Source organism: Stenella coeruleoalba (assembly GCF_951394435.1).
Source record: "Stenella coeruleoalba genome assembly, chromosome: 20".
Taxonomy (NCBI): domain Eukaryota; kingdom Metazoa; phylum Chordata; class Mammalia; order Artiodactyla; family Delphinidae; genus Stenella; species Stenella coeruleoalba.
This window is the reverse complement of record NC_137166.1, coordinates 45,926,125-45,949,378: the sequence shown is the minus strand read 5'-3', so window position 1 is coordinate 45,949,378 and position 23,254 is coordinate 45,926,125. Positions and strand designations below refer to the sequence as shown.

At 58.4% G+C, this 23,254-nt stretch overlaps 1 protein-coding gene across 2 annotated transcripts in view; it reads right to left on the bottom strand.

Annotated features, from left to right (window-relative positions):
• Positions 1-23,254, bottom strand: part of PAK4 (p21 (RAC1) activated kinase 4) — a 46,582-nt gene that overhangs the window by 5,113 nt on the left and 18,215 nt on the right. Inside the window, exons 2-6 of one of the 2 annotated variants that reach the window (XM_079908245.1) lie at positions 11,935-12,108; positions 6,411-6,484; positions 4,827-5,084; positions 1,531-1,992; positions 898-1,338 (exon numbers count right to left, since the gene is read on the bottom strand). In XM_079908245.1, the coding sequence (XP_079764371.1) occupies positions 898-1,338; positions 1,531-1,992; positions 4,827-5,030 (1,107 nt within the window). In that variant the 5' untranslated portion in view covers positions 5,031-5,084; positions 6,411-6,484; positions 11,935-12,108. The remainder of the gene's footprint in view (positions 1-897; positions 1,339-1,530; positions 1,993-4,826; positions 5,085-6,410; positions 6,485-11,934; positions 12,109-23,254) is intronic. The other variant, XM_079908244.1, reaches the window with a different exon arrangement.

Genomic DNA, 23,254 nt, shown 5'->3' with positions numbered 1-23,254 from the left:
CACGGAGCTGGGGGAACACGATGCTCACAGGGGCCACATTACACGGGGCAAAGCTGAGGAGTGTGGAGAGGTCAGGAGGCAAGAGCTAGAGTCGGACGACCCTGGACCTGACGTCCTCCTGGGATTCCTGCATCAGAGGCCGGGGGCTGCTCCCAACACAGATTCCTCTCGGGAAGGAGCCAGGGGTCTGCCTTTGCAACATGCTCACTGGTAGTGAGCCCCCCAAGGGCCAAAGCCTGAGGTCAGACAGAAGCGAGGCCTAGATGGGGGCGGATCTCAGATGCACGGCCAAGAGGCCAGGCCTTTGTCCTGAGGGCACCAGGGGGCGCTGCAAGGGGCAGTAAAGGGGTGTGTGGCAGCCCTTTGGCTGTGGTGTGCGGAATGCCCAGGGGGCAGGGCCGAGCAGCAAATGGGCTACGTGGGGACAGGAACGGGGATGGGGGAAGGAGTGACAGGCTCAGGACTGACAAGCCGGGGTGGGGGCCAGGGAGGTCCAGAGCTCCGGCCTGCGGACAGGAGTGGCGGGGCCTCTCTGAGACAGGGAACCAGGAGAGGCAGGTTTGGAGTACACGCTTCGGGGCCAGAATGGGACTTGGTGGGTATGAGGGGCCTGGAAGGCACGCAGAGGGTGGGGCTCAGGGGGATTAAGGGAGCCTGGAGCTGGGGCTCGGGGCCTGGCCAGGAACAGGACAGCCGTGGCCATGGGTATCGTGGGGACAGAGGAGACAGCCTGGGGAGGTGTGACGAGTGAGGACAGGAGCCGGGCCCAGGACCCAGCCCTGGGGAACCCCATCCCCGAAGGCCCTTTCCCCTCCTCACCCCATGTGCCCTCAAAAGCCATGGGGCGGAGGAGCCCCAGGAGGCGAGGTGAAGGCGGGGGCGGGGCAGCAGGCCCACCTCATTGAAGAGCAGCTCGCGCCTCTGCTGTTTGCGCAGGTCCATCTTCTTGACGGCCACCAGCCGGCCCGAGCTGCGCACGGTGGCGATGCACACGATGCCCGTGGAGCCCTCGCCGATCTTGATGAAGTTGTCCAGGTAGGAGCGAGGGTCGCCGGGGTCCACCACCAGTTGCAGGGCAGCCCGGAACTGCTCGTGGGACACTCGCTGGGGTTCCCGCTGTGGCGAGCGGGGTCCGGGGGGTCCGGGGGCGGGGGGCGCAGGGGGGGCGGCGAGGGTGCGGGCTGGAGGGGCCAGCTGGGGCTCGGAGGCGTGGGGGCCCAGCACTCCAGGGCTGGGGGGGCCGTGGGCTCGAGCGGGGGGCCGGGAGGCAGAGGAGGACTGGGGGACGGCCAGGCCCCCCACCGATGGCCCATTGGGGGCCACGTTGTGAGGCTCCCCCTGCAACAGAAAAGAGAAGCGGCTGTCAGTGGAGGGGCCAGAGGGACGGGGACCCCGGCTGTGGGACAGACACATGGTGGTCAGGATGCAGATGGACGGTGGGCTGGGCACAGGTTGGAGTCGGTGGGTGGCAACGGGGAAGCTCCGGGCAAGGGGACAGTGGGGCGGTCCTGGGGCAGGGGGAGCAGTTACCTGGGCGCCCCGGGATGGGTGGTCCGTGTCGGCCCGCGGGTACGTGTTAAAGGGCCGGCCAGCTGCCACTTTCGCCCCGCTGGCCAGACCGGCAGGCTGGTGGGGGGTGCCGACGTCAGGCCCAGAGAGGGGTCGCTTGTCCCGGGAGGACTCCTGGGGCCCCCCTGAGCCCTCCCTGGACGACTTGGGCCTCTTGTCCGGCCCCACCCGCCGCCTGTCTCCACTGCTGCCACCCGCCTCGCTGCGACCGGCGACCCGGCCTTGACCGCCCGCCTTCTCTGGGCCCCCTCTGGCCGTGGTGGCCTGCTCCACGGGCATCCCGTTTTCCTGGCGGGCACGGGCGGGTGGCGGCGGGCTGTCTCTCCGCAGGGAGTTGGAGCGCGTCACCGACATGTTCTCAAACTCGTCGAGCAGCAGCGTGAGGGCACCATCCTTGGCGCCTTTGCTGCCCCGCACGATGGTCTGGGGTCCGGGGCAATGGCGGGGTGGGGGCCGGGCAAGGAGGAGGGGGACACAGGACGTGTATCCGACACACGAGGACAGGACAACACAACACACACACAGAGACAAGACAGAGACGGAATGAAGAAATGCCATGGGTGATGACAGGGCGGGGCGGCAGGGGGGGCGGGCAGGAGCAGGGAGGCCCCTGCTGCCCCTCCCCCAGCACCTAGCCTTGGGTGGCAGGAGGGGAGTGGGAGGAAAGCCTGCCCATCCGACAGGCTGTCGCCCCCCCCCCCGTGGGCTGCACCCGTCTTTTTCTTGCTCTCCGGACTGGGGGGCGGTCCCTGCCCTGTGGGGTGCAGGGGAAGAAGGGCAGAGACTATGCCACCCCATAATCAGCCCTGGAGAGCTGCAAATTACAGGATGCTGGGGCCGGGGCCCAGCTTGGCAGTTCCTCCCCTGCAGCCCGCCAGGGCTGTTAACTCCAAACCACGCTCTCTGTCCCTCTGGAGGCTGAGGGCGGGTTAACGGGAGAGCCAGAAAGGTTTGGGCCCGAAGTAGAGGTGCAGGAGTGCCCCAGGAGCAAGGCTGGCAAATGCGAATGCCTGTGTAAAGCCTGTCCTGAACCCACCCTCACCCGCCATGGCCACCATCCTGATCCAGGTCACAGCCTCCAGGGTTCCCCCTGCCCCCGACTCAGCTCCAGGCACATGGGCCTCCTAACTGCTCCTAAAACACACCGGACACACTCCAACCTCAGGCACTGGCTGTTCACACTGCCTGGAACGTCTTCCCCCAAGTTTGCCCTGAGCTCCCCTCCCCAACACACCCCCCTTTCAGGTCTTTGCTGGAGGCTTTCGCTGACCGCCCGTGGTCTGAAACGCCAGCCCCTAACACTCCCTATCCCCCTCCCCTGCTTTCCTGTTCTCTAGAGTACTTAAAACCAGCTGACGTAAAGCATGCGTACAGCTGTCCATGGCCTGCTCCCCCAGTGCAATGATCGTGAGGGAGGCCATGGTTTCCTCCTGTCTGTTTCTGTTCTGGCTGGTATGCAGAAGGTGCTCAATAAGTATTTGCTGAACCCGTGAGTGAGTAAGGCAGGCAGGCTGGGAGGAGGCTGAGGGGAGCAGAGCCCATGCCCCTCAGCCCTGTGCCGTCAATCACTGGCAGGCAGGGACACAGGCTGCCAGACATCCTAAAGCCAGAACCACTTCAAATGTGCAGAAAACACAGATCCCACAAAACCCTCCTACAGGCCGCCGTACCCCTGTGGGGCCAGCCCCTGCCCCCGGCCTCTCCTGGGCTTGGCTGCCAGCCTAGAGGCCTGGCCTTGCCCAGGGGCCCAGCGAAGCAAGGGAGACACCTGGTCAGGCTTTGGTGCTGGAATAAGAGGTCGAGAAGTCCCTGGGGGTTGGGGGAGGGTCTGGGAGGACTAGGGAGTTTCTCAGCCGAGGGCAGCAAACACAAGCGCCCACAGGGGCCCCAGGAGAGTGCCAGCCCGTGTGGCACCTTTGTGTGGCTTAAGGTGCCCCTTCCTCCTGGCACACACAGTCCCAGGTAGGGCTCGTGGCTGGCAGGCCAAGCAGGGGCTAGATTTTAGGAAGCGCCCTAGTGCGGGCATAACCAGCAGACAAGCAGCCACAGGGCCGGGTAGGGGATGGAACTGAGGTGGGCTGGGTGGGGCCTGCGGGCCCAGAAGAGCTGGCACCCCGCCTGCGGTGGCAGCTGCCCCTCCAGTGGCCCCAGCCGATCTGTCAGGAGAAGCCAGAAATAGAGATTTGGATGTGAAGCCTCTTGCTTTTTTAGGCAGTGGCAGAGAATTCAAAGTATCCAAAAGCCCCCTGCCTGGGGCACATGAACGCCTCAGTGGGCTGCCAGCTGGAGACCCTGGGGGAGAGCTTCCGCGCCCCGCTGGCCCGGGGCGGGGCAGGATGAGTCAGCCCTGGGCCTGCCCCCTGGCGCTGAGCCTGCTGACCAGCCGGCCCACCTTCACCCCTCCGAACAACCCGGGTTGCGGTCCCTGGCCCATGGCCCTTCCTGGTTCCCACTGCCCTTGGGATAAAGTCCGTGCTCCAAGGCCGGCTTCGCAGGCTGCGGGGTGCCGCACCCCCTGCCCCCAGAGCAGCCTCACCATAGGCCACGCCCAGCACTGGGATCACGGACACAGGAAAGGAGTTAAGAACATGGGCCTTGGAAACGGACCTTGATTCAAATCCCAACTCTGCCCTTTTGCTCAGATGGCAGGGAAAAAACCCAAACCAAAAACCCCCAATGCTTCATGTGGGCCGTTTCCTCCACTAAAAGCCCTGCCTCTCCACCATTTGCCCCAATGACTCCTCCTCGTCCTCGGCCCTCAGGGCTCAGCTCCGGTGTCACCGACTCCAAGAAGCTGGCCTGGACCCTGGGGCTGGTCAGGAGCCCCCTCTGGGCTCCCCCAGCTCAGCCCTGAGCACTTGGGGCAGTCGCCATGAGGGAACGAGTCTGTCCCTCGTCCTGAGATGAGAGCCCGGTGAAGGCCCAGGACAAGTCTGTGGTGCTGGGGACCGGAGCACAGAGCTCAGGGCGTGAGCCTCCAAGGACAGGAGCACGACTTGGGGCTGGTGTGGGGGACTGTCGGAGGGTCAAGGTCAGTGTAGGGTTCTCAGCAAGGTAAGGGGGGCATCAGCGTTGAGGCCAAGTGAGGGATCAGTGGGTGGAGGGGTGAGTGAAAGGTGAGGACTGGGGCGTGTCTGTGTGGAGCTCAGCAAGGGAGGGGGAGGTGTTGGCCGCAGGGTCAAGTGTGGGGTTGAGGGCTGGGGTCACCCCAAGGGGGTTGGCGTGGGTCAGGAGAGGCGTGGTGGGCACCAGCATACCTTGGGGGCCCCAGGCTGGATGGAGGTGATGCAGGCGGGGTCGATGAGGGGCTTGGGCCGGCGAGCTGACTCCTCGATCAGGCTCTGCCACTGGCGGGGCAGCCCCGTGAACTTCTGCTCGTGCTGGTCGAAGCCCGTGTGCACGCGGTGCTCGAAGTTAGACGGTGCCGAGATCTCAACCCGCTTCTTCTTCTTCCCGAACATGGCGCCAGGCTCTCAGCGTGGTGAGGGTGCAGAGTTGGGCTCCTGCCGGCAGGCCTGTGGGAGGGGACGGCTCGCCAGAACGTGCTATTCTCCTCGATCCTCTGGCCCCGCCCTGGTCCTATCCATCCTCCTCTCCTCCCTGGTCTCCCCACTCCCCCCCGCCCCTTCCCAGTCTGTCCCCCACATGCAGCCCAAGGGACCCCGTGAACACCCGAGTCAGGCCCCTTGCTCAGAGCCCTCCTGTGGCTCCACCTCACTGAGGAGAGCAGCTCAGTCTTCCCGCGGCCCGCCCCACACGACCTGCCCCATCACTTCTCTGCTCTCATCTCTCCCTCTCACTCACACTGGCTTCCAAGCCTCAGGGACTTGCACTGGCTGTTCCCTCTGTGGGGAATACTCTTCCCCAGTATCCACACACATGGTCCCCTCCCTCCCTTCCTTCACAGTCATTGGTGACTCCTTTCCTGAACACCCCAAGAAAAGGAGTCCCCATTCCCCACTGTCCTTCCATCACATTTCATAGCAGGTTTAACTTCTGGAAATTCTGCTGCTCAGTCTTGTGTTTACTAGTTCAGTGTTTAAAACCCCCATCACTAGACTTTCATGCCCCAGGCCAGGTCTCACCTGCCCAGTTTCCTGGCATCCCACTCCCTTGTCTCGGCCACGCCCAGCACACAGTATGTGCTCGGCGACTGGTTCCTGAAGGCCAGCTGACACTATCCCTGCTTTTCCAGCCTGCACTCTGGGCTGCAAGCACCACATACCTTTGGTTACTTGTTCAACAAATGGTTACCAAGCCCCTGTCCTATGCGTGACCCCTAGGTAGCCTTACTGCTATATGCCCACTTTACAGATGAGGAGACTGAGGCTCAGAGGAGGGAAGTTCCTCACCAAGATCAGAGCGGGGAAAGAGCCACTTCATAACAGATACTAACAGACCAAACAGTCCCTGTCTTTAGGGCCTGTGGTCTCCAGTCCTGTACTCAGAACAGCACCGGCACAGAGTAAATGCTCAATGAGAGCTGATTTAAAAACCAAAGGGGCCGAAGAGGACATGTGTGATGGTGGTGTCCCATAGGGGGACCAGAGAAATGATGGGTGGGGAGCCAGATGGCCAGAGTGCAAATCTCTCTCTGTCGCCTACTACGTGTGACCTTGGGCAAGTGACCTAACCTGTCTGTGCGCTGGATCAGCCCCCACAGGGCTGCTGGGAGGATTAATGAGTTAATACGAGCAGAGCTGGGTGCAGGGCTGGGACACGGAGGGAGGGCCCCGTCGGCATTTGCCCTTCTGATGAGTAGGATGACTCCTAGCCACGTCTGGGGAAGGGGGCCCAGGTGTTGCCCCCCAGCCCGCACACGGGCCCTGAGTCCCACGGACCTGGTTTGACGCTGGCTGTGCTAGAAGTGCCCTCGGGCACGAGGCGTCTCCTCTTGGGGCTTCGGGTTACTCATCTGTAAAGTGGGAAGAAAACATCATTTGTCCATTATTCGTTCGTTCATTCATTCAGCAACAACTCACTCCTTTGTGTCCAGCCTTGCGCTGGTTGGTGCTAGGGATACTGCGGTGACTGGGACAGCCCCTGACAGCCCAGAGTGGTCGGCGCTGGGGTCACAGAGTGCCAGACCCAGCCTGGAGGGATGGCAGGCTGGGGATAAGGGAGGTTTCCCAGAAGAGGGCCCGTGTGAACGAAGACCCAAAGAACTAGGGGAAATGCACTGGGTGGGGATTTCTGTCTGGTTTATGGCTGGCTCCCCAGAGCCTGGCACAGTGCCCAGCACAGGGTCGGCCCCAAGCTCAGTGAGTCTCGTGACCTAGCAAGGATGCTTGCGTGTGTCTGGGATGCGGCCCCTGCAGCCCCTGGTTCCACTCCCGGATCCTTTCGCGGAGCAGCTCTGTGAGGTAAGGACGAAGAGGCTGCCATCCCCAGGCCAGAGGTAGGGCCATCAGTGGGCAGTGATCCAGGGGAACCGGTTTGGCAGCAGGAGCCGCCCAGTGGGAGGCGGGTGGGGACCCAGCAGCCAACCTGCCTCAACTGGCCTGGGCCTCCCGGCCAGCAGGTGACCAGAGCCAGGGCTCCCCCAGGGGTCCAGTTTCCCTGCCTGCTCTGGGGTGGAACAGGCCTGGCCAGGGTGAGGGACCCTCTGCCCCAGCCCGTTCTCTACCCTGCAAGCCAGGAGCCCCTTCAGCAGCGGTCCCGCATTCCAGCCCCCGGAACGCTGCCTATCCCGCCCGCCCAGGCCTCCATTCCTGGCCCACCTGCCAGAGGCCCTGACCTACCCTGTCCTCTCTCCAGGCTTCTCTGCCCTCGACTCTCTCCCAGTTCCAGCTCCTAGCCTCATCCCTACCCGCTGACCTTCCCCCATCTTCCCCGCTCCACTCCATCCCTCCAGATGTGTATACCATGTCCCACCACCTCCTCACTGCCTTCCCAGATTTGCCCCCATTGGGCCCTGGGCCCAGCCTCACTCCTCACCTTGGCCTCTCTCACTCTGCCTGCCCATCCTCCGCCCCCCAGCCCAGGATCTGCGGGCCCCAAGTCAGCTCCAAGCTCTCTGCACGAATAGGGTTAGCCACAGGACCCCTCACTAAACCCAGGAGAGGGAGGGGCTCAGGATCCAGACGGGGTGGGCAGGAGGCAGCCTGGAAGACAGGGCAGCCGACCCAGAAGCCCTGCCGCAAACCCCCAAGCCACCTCTGCACCCCACCCCCAGCCCCGCCCCCAGCTGCCTGTGTGACCCGAAGGGGAAGGGGACAGAGGGGCACACCTCCGGATATTTGCCCGGGGCCAGCCCTTCCCTCTGGGCGCTGCATGGAGGGCAGGACAAACAGAGGAACCAACCGTGTTTATAATGATCAGGCGGGAGCCCCACCCTGGGGCAGCTCCAAGCACTGCCGGCTCCCCCGACCAGAAACCCCCCTTCCCACCAAGTCCCCAAGCTCCTGACTTTATGGGGGCCACGGAAGGGAGAGGAGCTGCTACATATAAAGGGGCCTGTGCCAGCAGCAGAGGAGGCGGGCAAAGAGTAGGTGCTGGGGTTCTCAGGCAAGCCCAGAATTTAGGGGTCAGACAGCTCAGGGCCAAGAGCCCAGCTCTCTGCCTGTGAAGTGTGGGTGAGCTGACCCACCGTGGGAGCTCACTGCATGGCCCTGGGCTAGCAGCTCAGCTGCTCTGTGCCTCAGTCTCCTCTTCTGTTAAAAGAGGACCATGACAGTACCTGCTTCCTGGAGTTCTTGTAAGGAGTCACAGAGAACCCAGGCACTGATGGCCCCAAGGCCAAGTGCACACAGCAAGGAAGCGCGCGGTAAATGTCGGTCACTATCACAGCAGCAGCCAACACTTAGGGAGCACCTACCGTGCCGGCCCCTCTCCTAAGCACTTGACCCGGAGTCCCTCGTTTAATCTGCACGCCCGACCCCAGACAAAGGGGCCGTTTTGGGCTTTGTGTTACAGACAAGGAAGACAAGGCACAGAGAGGGCACCCCACTTGCCCAGGTCACACAGCTTGGGAAGCAGAGTGGACACAAGACTCCAGCCCTGTCTAACACAGAGCCCGGGCCCCGCCAGTTCTCAGAATTACGGCAGGTGCGTCCTTGGAGACTCGTGTGTGCCCGGGTCTGCTTGGTGTCCTGTGTCTAATCGCATTCCATCCTCACCGCTAACCTGTGAGACAGACACGCTCATCATCCCCAGTTCACGGGTGGGGAGACTGAGGCTCAGAGAGGGGAAATCCTTTATTCAGGGCACCTAGAATTTGAACCCAGGCAGTCGGGGACCGAAGTCCAGGCTCTTACCCACCTGTCCTGCGGTGGTGCTTCTGTTTTTGTCATTACCATCATGGTCCTGGCCTCCAACCCTTCCTCCCTCCTTCTCCACCCTCTCTATCCACACCCAGACCTTGCTCTTCCTCTCCTGTCCTGACCCCACCTGGGGGTGAGGGTCCCCAGCTCCTCCAACCTGCCCAGGCCCCCAGCGGTAGTGTGGGAGGCAGCACAAAGTGGGGCTCCAACCACCGCCACCCCCCACCCAGGAATAAGGAATTACTCGCCCTTTCCACGGGCCTTTGGCCTGTCGGTCTGCAGCAGAAAAGCTGTCCAAGCACCAGTCCCCACCCCAAATGCGGTTTACTGAGGCTAGCCCCAGTACTCACACCCCTACCACCACCACCAGCACCACCACCATGGGGGGCCCACGACCCTGCGCAGATGCCAATGCTGAGCTCACCGGCTCCCCGGCACTTAGGTGGAGTGGCTATTTCACTCCCATTTTGCAGATGTGGAAACTGAGGCTCACAAAGGTGAAATCTCTCGCTAAGGTCACCAAGCAGAGGTGGGCCTGGAAGACAGTCTGATCCACTACAGAGTCAACATCCTTAAACTCCTCCCCGTGGCCCACGAGGTCCTGAGGGATCTGCCCATCAGCTCTCCTCGCACACGGCCCCTCGCTCACTCTGCCCCAGCCACTCTGGCCTCTTCACTGTTCTTCAAACGTCAGACATGCCCCCACCTCAGGGCCTTTGCACTGGCAGCTTGCAACCCCCCCCCCCACCCCACCCCGTGCTGGAACTCTCTTCTCTGATCTCCATATGGCTCCCTCCCTCCTTCCCTCCACCCACGTCTGCACACAAATGTCCCTGTTCCTGTCTTACCACCCTCTATGCCCCTTTCCTTGCTTTATGTTTCCTCACTGCGTTCACCATATACTGTGTGTGTATGTGTTTGCGTGCGTGAGCTTCTTCAGTGTCTGCTTCTTCCACCAGAACGTCAGCTCCACCAGGGCAGGGCCTGTCCTCTGTCTTGCTCCCCACTGTACCCCAATGCCTACAACACCGCGTGGCAGGCACTCAAGGAACACCTGGTGAACGAACACATTCGCCTGCACCCGCTATGCTACACCCCTGCTCAGACACCTCAGACTCTGCCAGGCAGTACCTGTGAAACTCTGGCAGAGAAACCCCTGGAACCCAGAGGCAGAGGGTGAAGCAGTGACCCCAGCGACACGGCACAAAGGAGCACAGGGTGCAGCCTGCAGCCACCAGCCGGGGCATAGGTGCCTCCGAAGCCCAGTGCTTGATCCCTCAAATGCAGGCACATTTCCCTCCTACTCTAAAATGTTTTATTTCAATTAAAAAAAAAAGTCTTTTGAATTATTTCACATGCGGGATGGGCAGTTTCCGACCTGTCCTAGCAAAAGCTTCCCATTTCCCAGTCACCCCCACGCTCACGTGTTCCACCATCAGACCTTTCATGACACGAAAATGGCACCGCCCTCCCCACCAAGGAAATCAGCGCACGTGGAAGAGCCAGATCTGCTAGTGTGACAACACAGTCAAGGGAGTGTGTGTGCGTGCGCGTGTAGAGGGCTCCTTCCCTCCTGCCCTCCACCTGCTCCAGCTGCCCCCCATCACCCCGGCAGTGGAGGGAGCTGACTCAGCCAGGGCCCCAGGGCGCAGGGGCAGAGCAGAGGATGCGGCAGGGGCCACGGCCACCCCTTCCTAGTCACCAAAATGAAACTAAAGCAGGAAGGGGGCGATGAGGAAGGGCTCACTGGTCCCAGCCTGCGCTCAGCGCTTCCACCGCTGGTTCCCGCCCACCCTTCTGCCGTGATCTCCACCCACCAGCTCCAGAAGCCCCCTCCCTGCCTCAGTTTACCGCCTACCTCCCTGGGCGGTGCTCTGATGATGGAGGGGGAGTCTTAACGTGGCAGCCCATGGCAGGCTCTCGCTGCCCCCCGAAACCCCACACCGTTCCTCCTTCACACCTTTGCTCAGCTCTTGCTGCCCACCTGCGTGTCCCCCACCCCCACCCCCCATTCTCCTCCTGCCCTGAGCCTAGTTCCACCAAGGAACCCTCTGGCACCTTGTCCCCAGACCCTGCCTCACGCTTTGGGGCTGACATGTACTCAAGCCCCTCCTTGGCAAACACCTACTCTACCCACAAATGATCCATCACACTCAGCCCCCCACCCCTCCATCCAATCATCAATGTCTACCGAGGACTGATCTCTGCCAGGCCTGGGGCAGAGGCGCCAGGAGCGTCAGGAATATCCCTGCCCTTGCAGAGCTCACATCCTAGGGGAAAGGAGACAGTCAATAAATGAGATAAATCAGAAAAATAGCTAGTAAGTCAGGTGGTAAGTGCTGAGGAGAGAAATACAGCAGGGATCAGGAGGGTGTGGAGGGTGAGGGGAGGTGGGAATTTTCAGTGAAGTGGTCCGGGAGGGCCTTGCTTGAGGAGGTGACGCTTGAGCAGGGACCCGAGTGGAGAGAGGAGAGGAGCCCTGTGGGTAGCTGGAGGAGGAGCACCCAGGCAGTGGGAACAGCCAGTGCAAATGTCCTGAGGCAGGAACGTGCTTGATGTGGCCAAAGAGCAGCGAGGAGGCGAGTGGCTGGGCCGGGTGAGCGAGGCGAGAGAGAAGGGCAGATTGTGGAGGCACTTGTGGGCCGTGGGTAGGACTCTGGCTTTTTAAAAATTTTTTTATGTGGACCATTTTTTTTTTTTTTTTTTTTGCGGTACACGGGCCTCTCACTATTGGGGCCTCTCCCGTCACGGAGCACAGTCTCCGGACGCACAGGCTCAGCGGCCATGGCTCACGGGCCCAGCCGCTCCGTGGCATGTGGGACCTTCGTGGACCGGGGCACAAACCCGTGTCCCCTGCATTGGCAGGCGGACTCTCAACCACTGCGCCACCAGGGAAGCCCTATGTGGACCATTTTTAAAGTCTTTATTGAATTTGTTACAATATTCCTTCTGTTTTACGTTTTGGTTTTTTGGCTGTGAGCCATGTGAGATCTTAGCTCCCCGACCAGGGATCGACCAGGGATCAAACCTGCACCCTCTGCATTGGAAGGCAAAGTCTTAACCACTGGATCACCATGGAAATTCCCAGGACTCTGGCTTTTACCTGAGTGAGACGGAGCAACAGGAAGGTTCTGAGCAGGGGAGGGATGTGGCCAGACTCAGGTGTTCACAGGCTCCCGGTGGCTGCGTGTGGGGGCAGGGCAGGAGCAGGGACACCTGGGAGGAGGAGGATGCGACAGTCCAGCAGGAGAAGAGGGTGGACGGGACCACGTGGAGCCTGTGGAGGCGGAAGGAATAGGCAGGTTCTGGGCACCCTGTAGAGGTTGAGACGGCAGGATTGCTGAGGACTGACACCACCTTTTGCAACAGCTGGAGCGTGAGCTCCACGGGGGCAGGGGCTTGGTCTGGTCTTGCCCGTCGCCGCATCCCCCAGAGCCTGGCATCCTGGCATCCAGTCCATTCTCTCCCAGCCCTTAGCATCTCCTAACATGTTATATGGTTATGACTGTGTCTGCTGTCTCCCTGCTAAGTCGGTGGCTCGGCGCAGGCAGGAGCAATGCTCTGGTTGGTTACAGGCTGGATCCCAGGTCTCCCCTCAGTGGCTGCTGGGTGGATGGAAGGGACACGTGTTTCAGCGCTGACTCTGGCCTATGCCTGCACCAGGCATGCAGACCAGGCCACAGTGAACCCTCCCAGTGGTTCTTGGGTGCGTGGGTGGAGAGTCCTCTTCCCTCCTGTTTCCCAAACTAGGAAACTGAGGCCCAGAGAGGAGAAGTCACTGCCCAGGGCTGCCCAGCGCCAGGGCACAAAAGCGTCGACTGACCCACGGAGAAGGCCTGTCACTGCCCCCTTAAGCCTCCCGCTTCCCAGCAGCCCTGGCTCCAGCCAAAGCTTCTACTCCAGACAAAGGACCTCAGAGGTTTATGGGACAGGAACATGAACAGAGACAACTCTACTTCCGATGACCAAAACCAAGATCAGAAAGGCTGCTGTGGTCAGCAGGGAATCTGAAGAAATGTTAAACAAAACTCTGCAGGGCTCCCCACCTGGATGAAACTCCCCACTGTGACTTAGCAAGGTCCTGCCCAGCTGGGCCCTGCCACCAAGGGACCCCATCTCCTCCCTGGACTTCACCCCAGCGACGCTGGCCTCCTCCTTTTCAGTCTTGGACACATCAAGCTTGTTCCAGCCTCAGGGCCTTTGCACCCATTGTTCCCTCTGCCCACAGCTGCATGGCTCCCCTTTCTTGATCTTCAGGTCTCAGTGCAAAGAAAACCTCCTCTGGGAGGCCTTCCCTGACCCCCTGACAAAATTTGCACCCCTGCTTTATGCTTCTCCGTGGCATTTATTATCATCTGGCATTATATACCTGTTGACTATTGGTCCCCCCTCCTTCCCCACCCCCCAGCAGAGTATGGGCTCCCCAGGAACAGGGGCCTTTGTCTGTCTCATTCTTGTCGTACCCCTGGCAGCTAGAGCAGGGCCTGGCACACAGCAGGTACCTGGTAAATATCTGTGCAACGGATGAGTGATGTCATCGCCAAAGTGATGAGGCTGGACCCTGAGGAGGTGCAGGGAAGGGTGGTGGGGCAGAGGGCGGCCAGGAGTCCCCAAGGCCCGTCCACACTGCCTGGAAATCTGACCTTGATGCCTGTGACGGAACTGAGCCTCTTTAGAGACTGAATCCAGCTATTCAGTGAATAACCTGGTGTGTGTTCCAAACACAAGGAGCGCCCGGCTGTGAGCCCACTTCCCCAGGCCCTCCCCACCACACGGCCTAGCCTGGGAACTGGAGGAAGTGGTGGTACGTTTTGGCCAGAAGCAAGAAGAACATCATACAGGGGGTGTGCCGCCAGAGATCCGCGCTCCCCACGATGGGTGAAAGCCCATAAAAAGACACAGATCGAGGGCCACCCGAGCCTCGGGGAGCAGGGCCTGGAGTCGCATGTGGGAAGTGACGAGCAGCCTGCTCTCCGTGTTCTGGCCACGTAAGCGCCATCCTCCCCTCAGCAGGCCTCTGCACTGAGTTCCGGACAAGGACTCGGAAGGCAGCCGACGAGTAAGAGCAGACGGCCCAGGCTCGTGCCCGCTCCACCACTGCCAAGCTGTGTGCCCGTGAGCAAGTGACTCTGGGCCTCCGTGTCCTCACCTGCAAACTGGGGGTAACGATGGTCCCTATCTCCTGGGAGTGTTTGGACGAGCAAACCAGATGACCCATGCCAAGCGCTCAGAACAGCGCCTGCCGCCGAGTGGGCCCTCACTGCTACAGCCCAGCTGCTGTTATCATTACTGGCACTGCTGCTGCTGCTGCTGAACGAATAAAGGAAGGAACAAGTAAAGGACAGAGGATGCTGAGCACGGTCTCCCAGAGCAAATGTGCCAGTCTGACTACCTCTGTTTAAGACCGTCCTTCTCCAGGGCTGGGATGGGGGAGCATAATGGGCCCCCATCACGCTCTGATGACCCCTGCCCTCCCAAAGGACAGGGCCTGGGGCGCTCTCAGCCACCCTGCGTCCCCGGCCTTGCCCAGCACAGGGCGAGGCACAGCTCAGAGAGTGTGGCTGAATGCACAGATGGCGCTTCCTTTACCCCGAGGTGCTCTAAGCCCCCAGGGAGGCCAGGCGGCTCCTGTGGCAGCCCCAGGCTCAGGTGCCCCCTCCCCGCCTGGCCAGGCTCAATAGAGCACAGACACAAAGGGCACTGCTGGTGTCCCTCACCCCCCAGAGGTGCCCAGGGTGGGGATGGATGCCACAACAAACCTGAGAGTGTGGGCGAGCCCCCAGGGACGGGGGAAATCAGATTCGACTTCATTCATTCCTCCCCTGAGGTGGGGCAGAAAGGAGGGAGGGGGCAACAGGTAGAAAAGAGGCTCCAGTGGCCTCCCAGGCCCCTCCAACCTAAGTCCTTCCCCGCCATACACACACACACACACACACACACACACACACACACACACACACACACACACACACACACACACACACACCCCCAAGACACAGAAGCAAATGAAGTCGCTCCACAGTGCACAGCTGTCCTCAGAGACTGACACAGACGTCCAGCCACACAACCACAGAAACACGAGAACACACACACTGGTTGCACGGAAAAGTCCCCAAGCAGCCCGAGACGGAGCAGCCGCTTGCCCCACACTAGCCGGGTACCCTGCTGGCGGCTGTACAGGGGCCTGGGCGCAGGAGGGAACATCCCACCCCAAGCCTCAGCAAGTGGGCCGGAGGCAACTGTGAGGTGTCATGGGAGAAGGTGGGAAAGCAGTCTTAAGAGGGGCCTGGCTCAGAGGAAGTTCTCAGAACGAAAGGGCCACAACACTGGGGACCCACGGCTGGGACCCCAAGAAGTCAAGGACCCGGGGCCCCTCCACAAACAACGTAAAGACCCGTTCACCCCTGAGATGGAGGGACTCCAGAGAGACCCAGAGTCGCATACAAGGATCCTGGGGGAGCCAAATAACATAATGATACGGACTTCAGCCACCACCTAGAAACACAGCCACATGCTCACACACACATAACCCCACAAATGCTCCGTATGGCTGGACTCACTAGGAAGGCAGACCCCAAGACCCTCCACACACCCAGGAGCGCTCCTGAGACAGTTAACCATGAGACCCGCACACAGACCCAGGCATGCCCACAGCCAGCCCCAGGGTCACCAGTGGCCCAGGGAGGCACAACCCCTTGGAAACACCTCCATGCAGACCAGACCCCAGGAATGCGCTCCCACAGAGATGCTCAGGGGGACCCGCGCCGAGGTGTGGGCTAAGCCCCAGAAGATAGACGCCTGCCACCGCCCACACGGGCACACACACAGCCACCCCGCCCCTGGCCCCAAGACAGGTGTGGCCCCTGGCGCACGTGTTTACGCTGGCTCAGGTGGCCGTGTGTCCGGACTGCCCTCCCGCACACCCAGGCAGCCCTCCCCCTCCTCCGCTCCTCCCCAAGGCCTGGGCCAGCTCACCTCCACCATCCTCTTCCCTCTGTCCTGGGCCACCCGCAGTGGGGCAGGCCGGCAGACAGAGGCTTCCAGCTGAAAGATCAGGGAGCTGGGATCAAGGGGTTCCCCTGCCCACGGAGGTGAGCTGGCTGGGCTCTGCGCCCTGGCCTCCCTGGCAGCGGCTGGTGACGCGGCCCTGCCCTGGCAGGAGTTGAGCTTGGCTGTGGCTCCAGCCCATGGGAGGGGGAGGGGAAGGGTGGAGGGTGAAGGGAGGGCCGGAGGGAGGCGGGGCTGAGCCTGGAAAACCTGAGCCATGGGGCCCACAACTGTCCCAGCGGAGGGAGGGCTGGGCAGGGACACAGGAGCAGGGGACCCAACCACAGCCCCTGCTTCGGCAGGGTCAGTCTCCCACCACACACGCACACCCCCATCTCACTCCCTATGCCAGGCCAGGTGCCAGGGGCCAGAAACAGTGGCTCAGCATGGGGCTGAGTGCCCGAGAGTGGCTGGCGGGGCAGCCAGGTGTGAAACACTGGCTGGGGCTGTGGTGCAGGACACAGAGATGGGGGATGAGTGGCCTCTTTGACGGGGAGGGTGGCTGGAGATCCGGGGCTTGCTGTGTCCCCCTCTCCCTGCACACCCAGGCTGCGATGCCAGCAAGAGCCCCAGAGGGTGCAACGAAGGGGGGCCCTGCTGCTCTGCCCCACTCACCCATCAGGATGAACCCGAGACTTGCGGCCTCACCAGGGGAGATCACGGTAAACAGCCGCCACCCCCATGCCACGGAAATACCTAGGCGTGAGAGTGGGGCTGGATGGCGGGAATGTGGAGAGGGAAAGGTGGGGACGGCTGCGACTCCTGTGTCGCTATGCTGGCTGTCTTGCCAGGATGTAACTAACCTTTCTGAAAATAAGTGGCCCAACTTTCCAGAGAACTTCCTCTGGGCCAGGTCCTCCTCTCAGCATCGACACACATTAAGTCATTTTAGCTCACCACTGCCCTAAATGGGCAGGTACTTTATCAGGCCCATTTTACAACAGAGGAAACTGAAGCCTGGAGAGGCCGAGTGACTTGCCCAAGTGGGCCGTCTGTCCCAGTGCCTGTGTCCTAGACCAGCCACTCTGAGCAGAAGGCTAGGGGGCCCAGAACCCCTATCGCAGAACAGGAGAAAAGGACGCTCAGAGAAAGGGACTCTAGAAGGGGTCGTGCAGGCCCACCCCACCTCTGCCTCACACCTTCTCCCCGCTTCAGATCTCACTTTCTCTGAGAAGCCTTCCTTGGCCCGGGGCACAGCTCCTGGCACGAAATCTGTTTCTTTCTGTCTCCCCTGTGGGGGGCAGGGGCCGGGGCTGCCCAGTTCATCCCTTTACTGCAGCCCCTCCTGCAGGAAGCCTTCCCTGACACCCCGGGCTCCATCCCCGCGCTGACCCTCAGGCTGTCACCGTCCCTGACCTGTCTCCCCCATTGGTTCACACATTCGCCCCACTCCTGGCACATACCAGGCAAGCCTGTCGGAGGCCCTGGCAATTCAGCAGTGAACAAACCCGACCAAACTGCCTGTCCTGGGGGCGGACAGAAGAGTAGGACTGCTCCCTGACTTGGGTTGGGGGGGTGGTCGTGTGAGCGGCAGCAATGATCAGATTCAAGCAGGGTCCTGGGCCCTGGGCGGGTACTCGGCTGACGGGCAGCCCAGGGAGAACAGTGAGTGCGCAGGTGGCCTGGGCGGCAGGTGGACAGAGGTGCCTGGGTCCTTCCCACTCCCCTGCTCCGGCACCCTACCACGGCTTCTGCCACAGACCGACTCCTCCAGGACTTTACCACGGGGACCAGGAGGACTGACTGGCTCCAAGGGCCTGGAAATCCCATCTACCCCCTTCTGTCTACCACCTGCTCAATAAGCCAGGGGCTCCCGGCCAGGCCTGGGGCCACGGCAGGGCAGGTCTGGCCCCTCCCGCTCCCCCCCCACGCCCCAGATCCCAGGCCGCCCCCTCCCCCATCAGGGTGGAGCACCTGTCAGGCAGCCACCCAGAGAAGAGCCAAATGGGGCGGGCTCCCCAAACCGGACCGGCTGGTTTGGGCTCTGGTGAAGGAGGCGGTCAGGACTGGGCAGTTCTGACCAGCCAGGGAAACTAGGTCCCAAGGGAAGGGACCGGGGAGTGGGGAGGAAGGAGGGAGCACCCCTCCTCCAGGAGGACGTCTCACTGGAAACAAGGGATCCTCCTGGGACAGGCCTCAGGGGCAAGGAGAGGTCGGTTCAAGAGCCTCTCACACCGGAACAGATCTTCATTACCAAACTTTATAAACACACCCCAAGCTAGAGACTAAACCAATGAACCCCCATAAAATCCATCGTTGGGATTCTCAACTATTAACATTCTGCCACATTTAGGCTTCATCTATCCCCTCCCTTTCCTTTCCTTCTCTCCGTCTCAGTCTCTGTCCCTTTATAATACGGAACATAGTTCAAAAGCCAATGGCACCAAAGGGAAAACAGGGACAGGACGATGCCCTCCTGCCCTGCCCCACCCCAGCTCAGCCCTGGAGCCACCTCTACTGGAGTTTCTTTGTTTTCTTTCTGAGAGAGCTTATGCACGTGTGTGTGTGCACACGCGCGCACAGAGATGCTTACGCACTTTTAAAACAGCCAGAAATGGCAGCGCACCACTCGTACGATGCTTTTGCCAACAGCATTCCTCGGCCCCGCTGCGCCGTTGGCACCAGGAGGAATTTGGCAGTATCCAGTCGAGGTGAAGACACACTGGGGACCTGGCAAGTGCTCTCCCACGTCTACACCCAGGGACACACATGAGAAGGTTCACACAGCACAGTCTGAATCGGCGAGGGACTGGAAACAACACAAACGCTCGTCTACAGGAGAAGGATGATGAAGTGTGATCTACCAGCTCCGCGGAATAGTACACAACAGTGAGAATGAATGACCCACAGCTACATTGGATGGACATCAAAAACAATATTAAACAGAAGAAGCAAAACAAAAACCGATACATCCTACGACTTTGTTCAGAAATAGCTTAAAACCAGACAAAATGAAATATGCTCTTTAGGGAAGCATACAGAGGTAGCAAAACCAAAGAGAAAAGCAAGGCAGCGACTGCCTCAAAAATCAGGGGAGAAGCTGCCTCCGGGGGGCAGGAGGGCTTGGGACGGGCTTCTGGGGGGCTGGAACCATCTGTGTCTTCAAATGGAGGCGGGGGTTACGTGGGTTTTCCCTTTAAAGTAACTGGTCATACTATACATTTATGCCTTAGGTAGGCTAATAATTTAAAATTAGGATTTTAAATAAAAAATATATATATGTCTAGTGATCTTTCCATGCTTCCATCTCTGCAAAGCACAGCCTTGTTGCTTTAGCAGCTGTGTGGAAGGGCCACGATGTCTTGAGCCAGTCCCCACGGGGCCAGGTCAGTGGTTTCCAGGCATTTGCTCTTACAAACGGTGCAGCAACGATAACCGTGTGCAGTTGTCATTTCACAGGTGTGCCAGCATCTCTGTGGGCCAAATGCCTACAAGTGGGATTGCCGGGCAAAGCTCAGCACTGCCAAGTCGCCCGTTCTCAGCCCCTCCCTCGGCCTCATGCCCAGGGTGTTGTCAAACTCTCCCATCTTCCTCAGTCAGACAGGTGAAGTCTGGCCCCTCTCGGCCTAGTTTTCATTTGCGTTTTTGTACTTAGTAATTGTGCATCCTTTCATATTTATAAAAGCACCACAATTCCTTTTCTGCTAAGTGTCTCTTCAAAGCCTTTGCCTCCTGCATGCTGCGCGGCGTGGCCAAAAAAAAAAAAGTTTTATTTTGGAACTTTCTGGGTCCGTGCTTCCAGTGCAGGGGGCGCGGGCCTGATCCCTGGTTGGGCAGATCGCACATGCCACGTGGTATGGCCGGAAAAAAAAAAAAAGCCTTTGCCTGTTTTTCTGCAAGGGTCAGGGAGACCTCTGTAAACCCACCCCAGCTATCCCCACGTCTCCAGCCTCATCTCCCCACCACCACCCCCAACCATGGGCTCCTTCCCACATTCATGGAGTTTGTCAACAGAAATCCAATGTGCATGCACCAAGTCCAGTCCCAGCCGGTGTGACGGGGCAGCATGGCCCCTGCCCGCTGGGGCCTGCAGTCCAGCATCGCCTGATGAAGTGTGAAATTCCAGCGGAGACGGGTGGCTGGAGGGCTGAGAGTGTGGGGGAGCCAGGCTGGAGCAGGGCAGGAGCCAGGCCACCAGGGAGGCGGGGGAGCAGAGGCAGGCGCTGAGGACGGGCTGGTATTTGGGAGATGTAACTCTGGCTGCCTTGTCTGTGGAGGATGGGATCAAGGGGGCCTGAGAGGGTGTGCGGACAAGTGATGAGACGGAAGCCGTGTTCCAGGAGACTGATGAAAGCAGCCAGTATGGCTGGACACGGAGAGAGAAGCGCAGACCAGAGCTATGTCTGCCCCCAAAAAAGCAACGCTTGTTGATGAGTCAGATACGGGGGGCTGAGGGCAAGGCAGGTGTCAAGGGTGACTTTGAAAGTAGGTAAGCCCTGGTGCCATCTTCTACCAAAGGGAGCGCGAGAGGGGCTCCAAAAATGCCAGGCCCAGGCCCTAGAAGAACTCAGCTGTGAAAAAGGTGAACAAAACGGGAAGACCACTTTCCCCAGTAGTTGCCCCGCTAGTTTAAGACCAGCTGTACAGACACAGCAATCAAGACAGTGGGGATAAACACAGTAATCAAGACAGTGGGGATAAACACAGAGCCCGGGGAACGGAATAGAGAACCCAGAGACAGACCCTTACAAATACACCCAACTGGTTTTTTTTTTTTTTTTTTTTTTTGCGGTACGCGGGCCTCTCACCGCTGTGGCCTCTCCCGTTGTGGAGCACAGGCTCCGGATGCGCAGGCCCAGCGGCCATGGCCCACGGGCCCAGCCGCTCCGCAGCATGTGGGATCCTCCCGGACCGGGGCACGAATCCGTGTCCCCTGCATCGGCAGGCGGACTCTCAACCACTGCGCCACCAGGGAAGCCCCCAACTGGTTTTTAAAACATTGATTTTTTTCACTGTGGTAAAATATACATAATATTTATCTTTTAACCATTTGTAAAGTGTACACTTCAGTGGCCTTAAATACATTCACAATGTTGTGGAACCACCTTCAAGGTCTATGCCTCAAACTTTTTCATTATCCCCAAAAAAGATCCTGTACCCATTAAACAATAGCTCCCCACTCCCTCCTTCCCCCCAGCCTCAGGTAACCTCTATTCTACTTTCCTTCTCTATGAATCTGCCCACGCTAGGTGGAATACGTAAGTGGAATCTCACAATATTTCTCCTATGTCTGGCTTATTTCACTAAGCATGTTTCCAAGGTCCACCCACCTTGTAGCATGAATTAAAACTTCATTCCTTTTTATGGCTGAATAATATTCCCTTGTGTGTATGCACCAAATTTTGTTTATTCATTCATCTGTTGATAGACACTTGGATCGTTTCCACTTTTGAGGTATTGTTAATAATGCATCTATGAACATTAAAGTATACAAATATCTGTTCAAGTCTCTGCTTTCAATTCTTTTGGATGTGTACCTAGCAGTCGAATTGCTGGGTCATATGGTAGTTCTATATTTAACCTTTTGAGAAACCACCAAACTGTTTCCCACGGCAGCCGCACCATTTTACATCCCCACCAGCAATCCATAAGGGCTCCAATTTCTCTGCATCCTCACCAATACATGTTATTTTCCTTTCTTCTTTTGATAATAGCCATCCTGGTAGGTGTGAAGTGGTATCTCACTGTGGTAACTTATTTTTGACAAAGAAGCATAAGCAATTCAACGGAGGAAAGACAGCATTTTCAACAAATGGTACAGGAACAATCAGACATCCCTATGCTAAAAAATGAACCTTCATCTAAACCTCACACTTGCACAAACCTTCATTCATAATGGATCACAGGCTTAAATATAAAATGTGAAACTATAAAACTTTTAGAAAACAAACAAATCGTCAGGATCTAGGGCTAAGCACAGAGTCCTCAGACTTGATACCAAAAGCATGACCCGTAAAAGGAAAAATTAATAAAGCAGACCTCATCAAAATTAAAAACTTCTGCTCTGCAAAAGTCCACGTGAACAGGGTAAAAAGCCACAGGTTGGGAGCAAATATTTGCAAGCACATATCTGACAAGTGATTAATATCTAGAAGTGATAAAGAACTCTCAATACTCAACAGTAAAAAAACCCCCAAACAATCCAATTCGAAAATGGGCAGGAGACATGAGACATTTCACCAAAGGGGATACACAGATGGCAGATAAGCTCATGAAAGGATGTTCAACATCATTAGCCATTAGAGAAATGCAAATGAAAGCCACAATGAGTTATCATCACATGCCTATTAGAACAGCCAAAATAAAAAATAGTGATAACACCAAATGCCGGTGAGGACACAGAAAAACTGATCGCTCATACACTGCTGGTGGGAATGCAGAATGGAACAGTCATTCTGGAAAACAGTCTGGCAGTTTCTTTAAACATGCATCTACCTTACTTTCCAGCAACTGCACTTATGGGTATTTGTCCCAGAAAACCGAAAATTTACACTCACACAAAAACCTGTATGAGACTGTTTATAGCAGCTTTATTTCTAATAGCCCCAAACTGGAAACAACCCAGATGCCCCTCAATGGGTGAATGGTTCAATAAACTATGGCACATCCACTGCTGAGCAAGAAAAAGGAATGAACTATTGACACAGGCAACAACCTGGATGAATCTCCAGAGAACTATGCTGAGTGAAAAAAAGCCAACACCAAAAGGTGACGTACAGTATGATCCCATTTACATAACGCTGAAATGACAGAGTAATAAAAATGGGGAACAGATAGATGAGAGGTTGCCAGGAGTTAGGGACAGGCCAGGGAGGGGATGTGACTATAAAAAGGCATCGGGGGGATCCTTGTGATGGAATGTTCTATATCTTGACTGTATCTGTGTCAATATCCTGGTTGTGGTCTTGTACTAACCATAATTTTGCAGGATGTTATTATTGGGGGAACTGGGTAAAGGGTATGGGGGCTCTCTCTGTGTTATTTCTTACACGTCCAAGTTAATCTACAATGATCTCACAATAAAAAGCTTAATTAAAAATATTAATAATTAAAAAAAGATATTAATAATTTACTGAAAATGCCAGACCCTTTCCCACCTTAGAAGATGCTATTCATTCTCCTTGGAATGCACAGCTTTCCACACACTAACTCCTACTCCTTTTACAGCCCTCAGCGCAGATGTCTCCTCCTCCAGGAAGCCTTCCCTGATTTCCTAGGGCGGAGCCAGGGCTTGCTTCAAGTTCTCGGGGTGGGGGGGGGAGCTTCCTCCACCAAAGCCATGACCCTCGGGCCTGTGCTTTCCTCAGGGTCACTCTGGGCTGTCACTGCTTAGTGCTGTGTCTGTCTCCCATCACTGGACATGAGGGCAGGGCCTC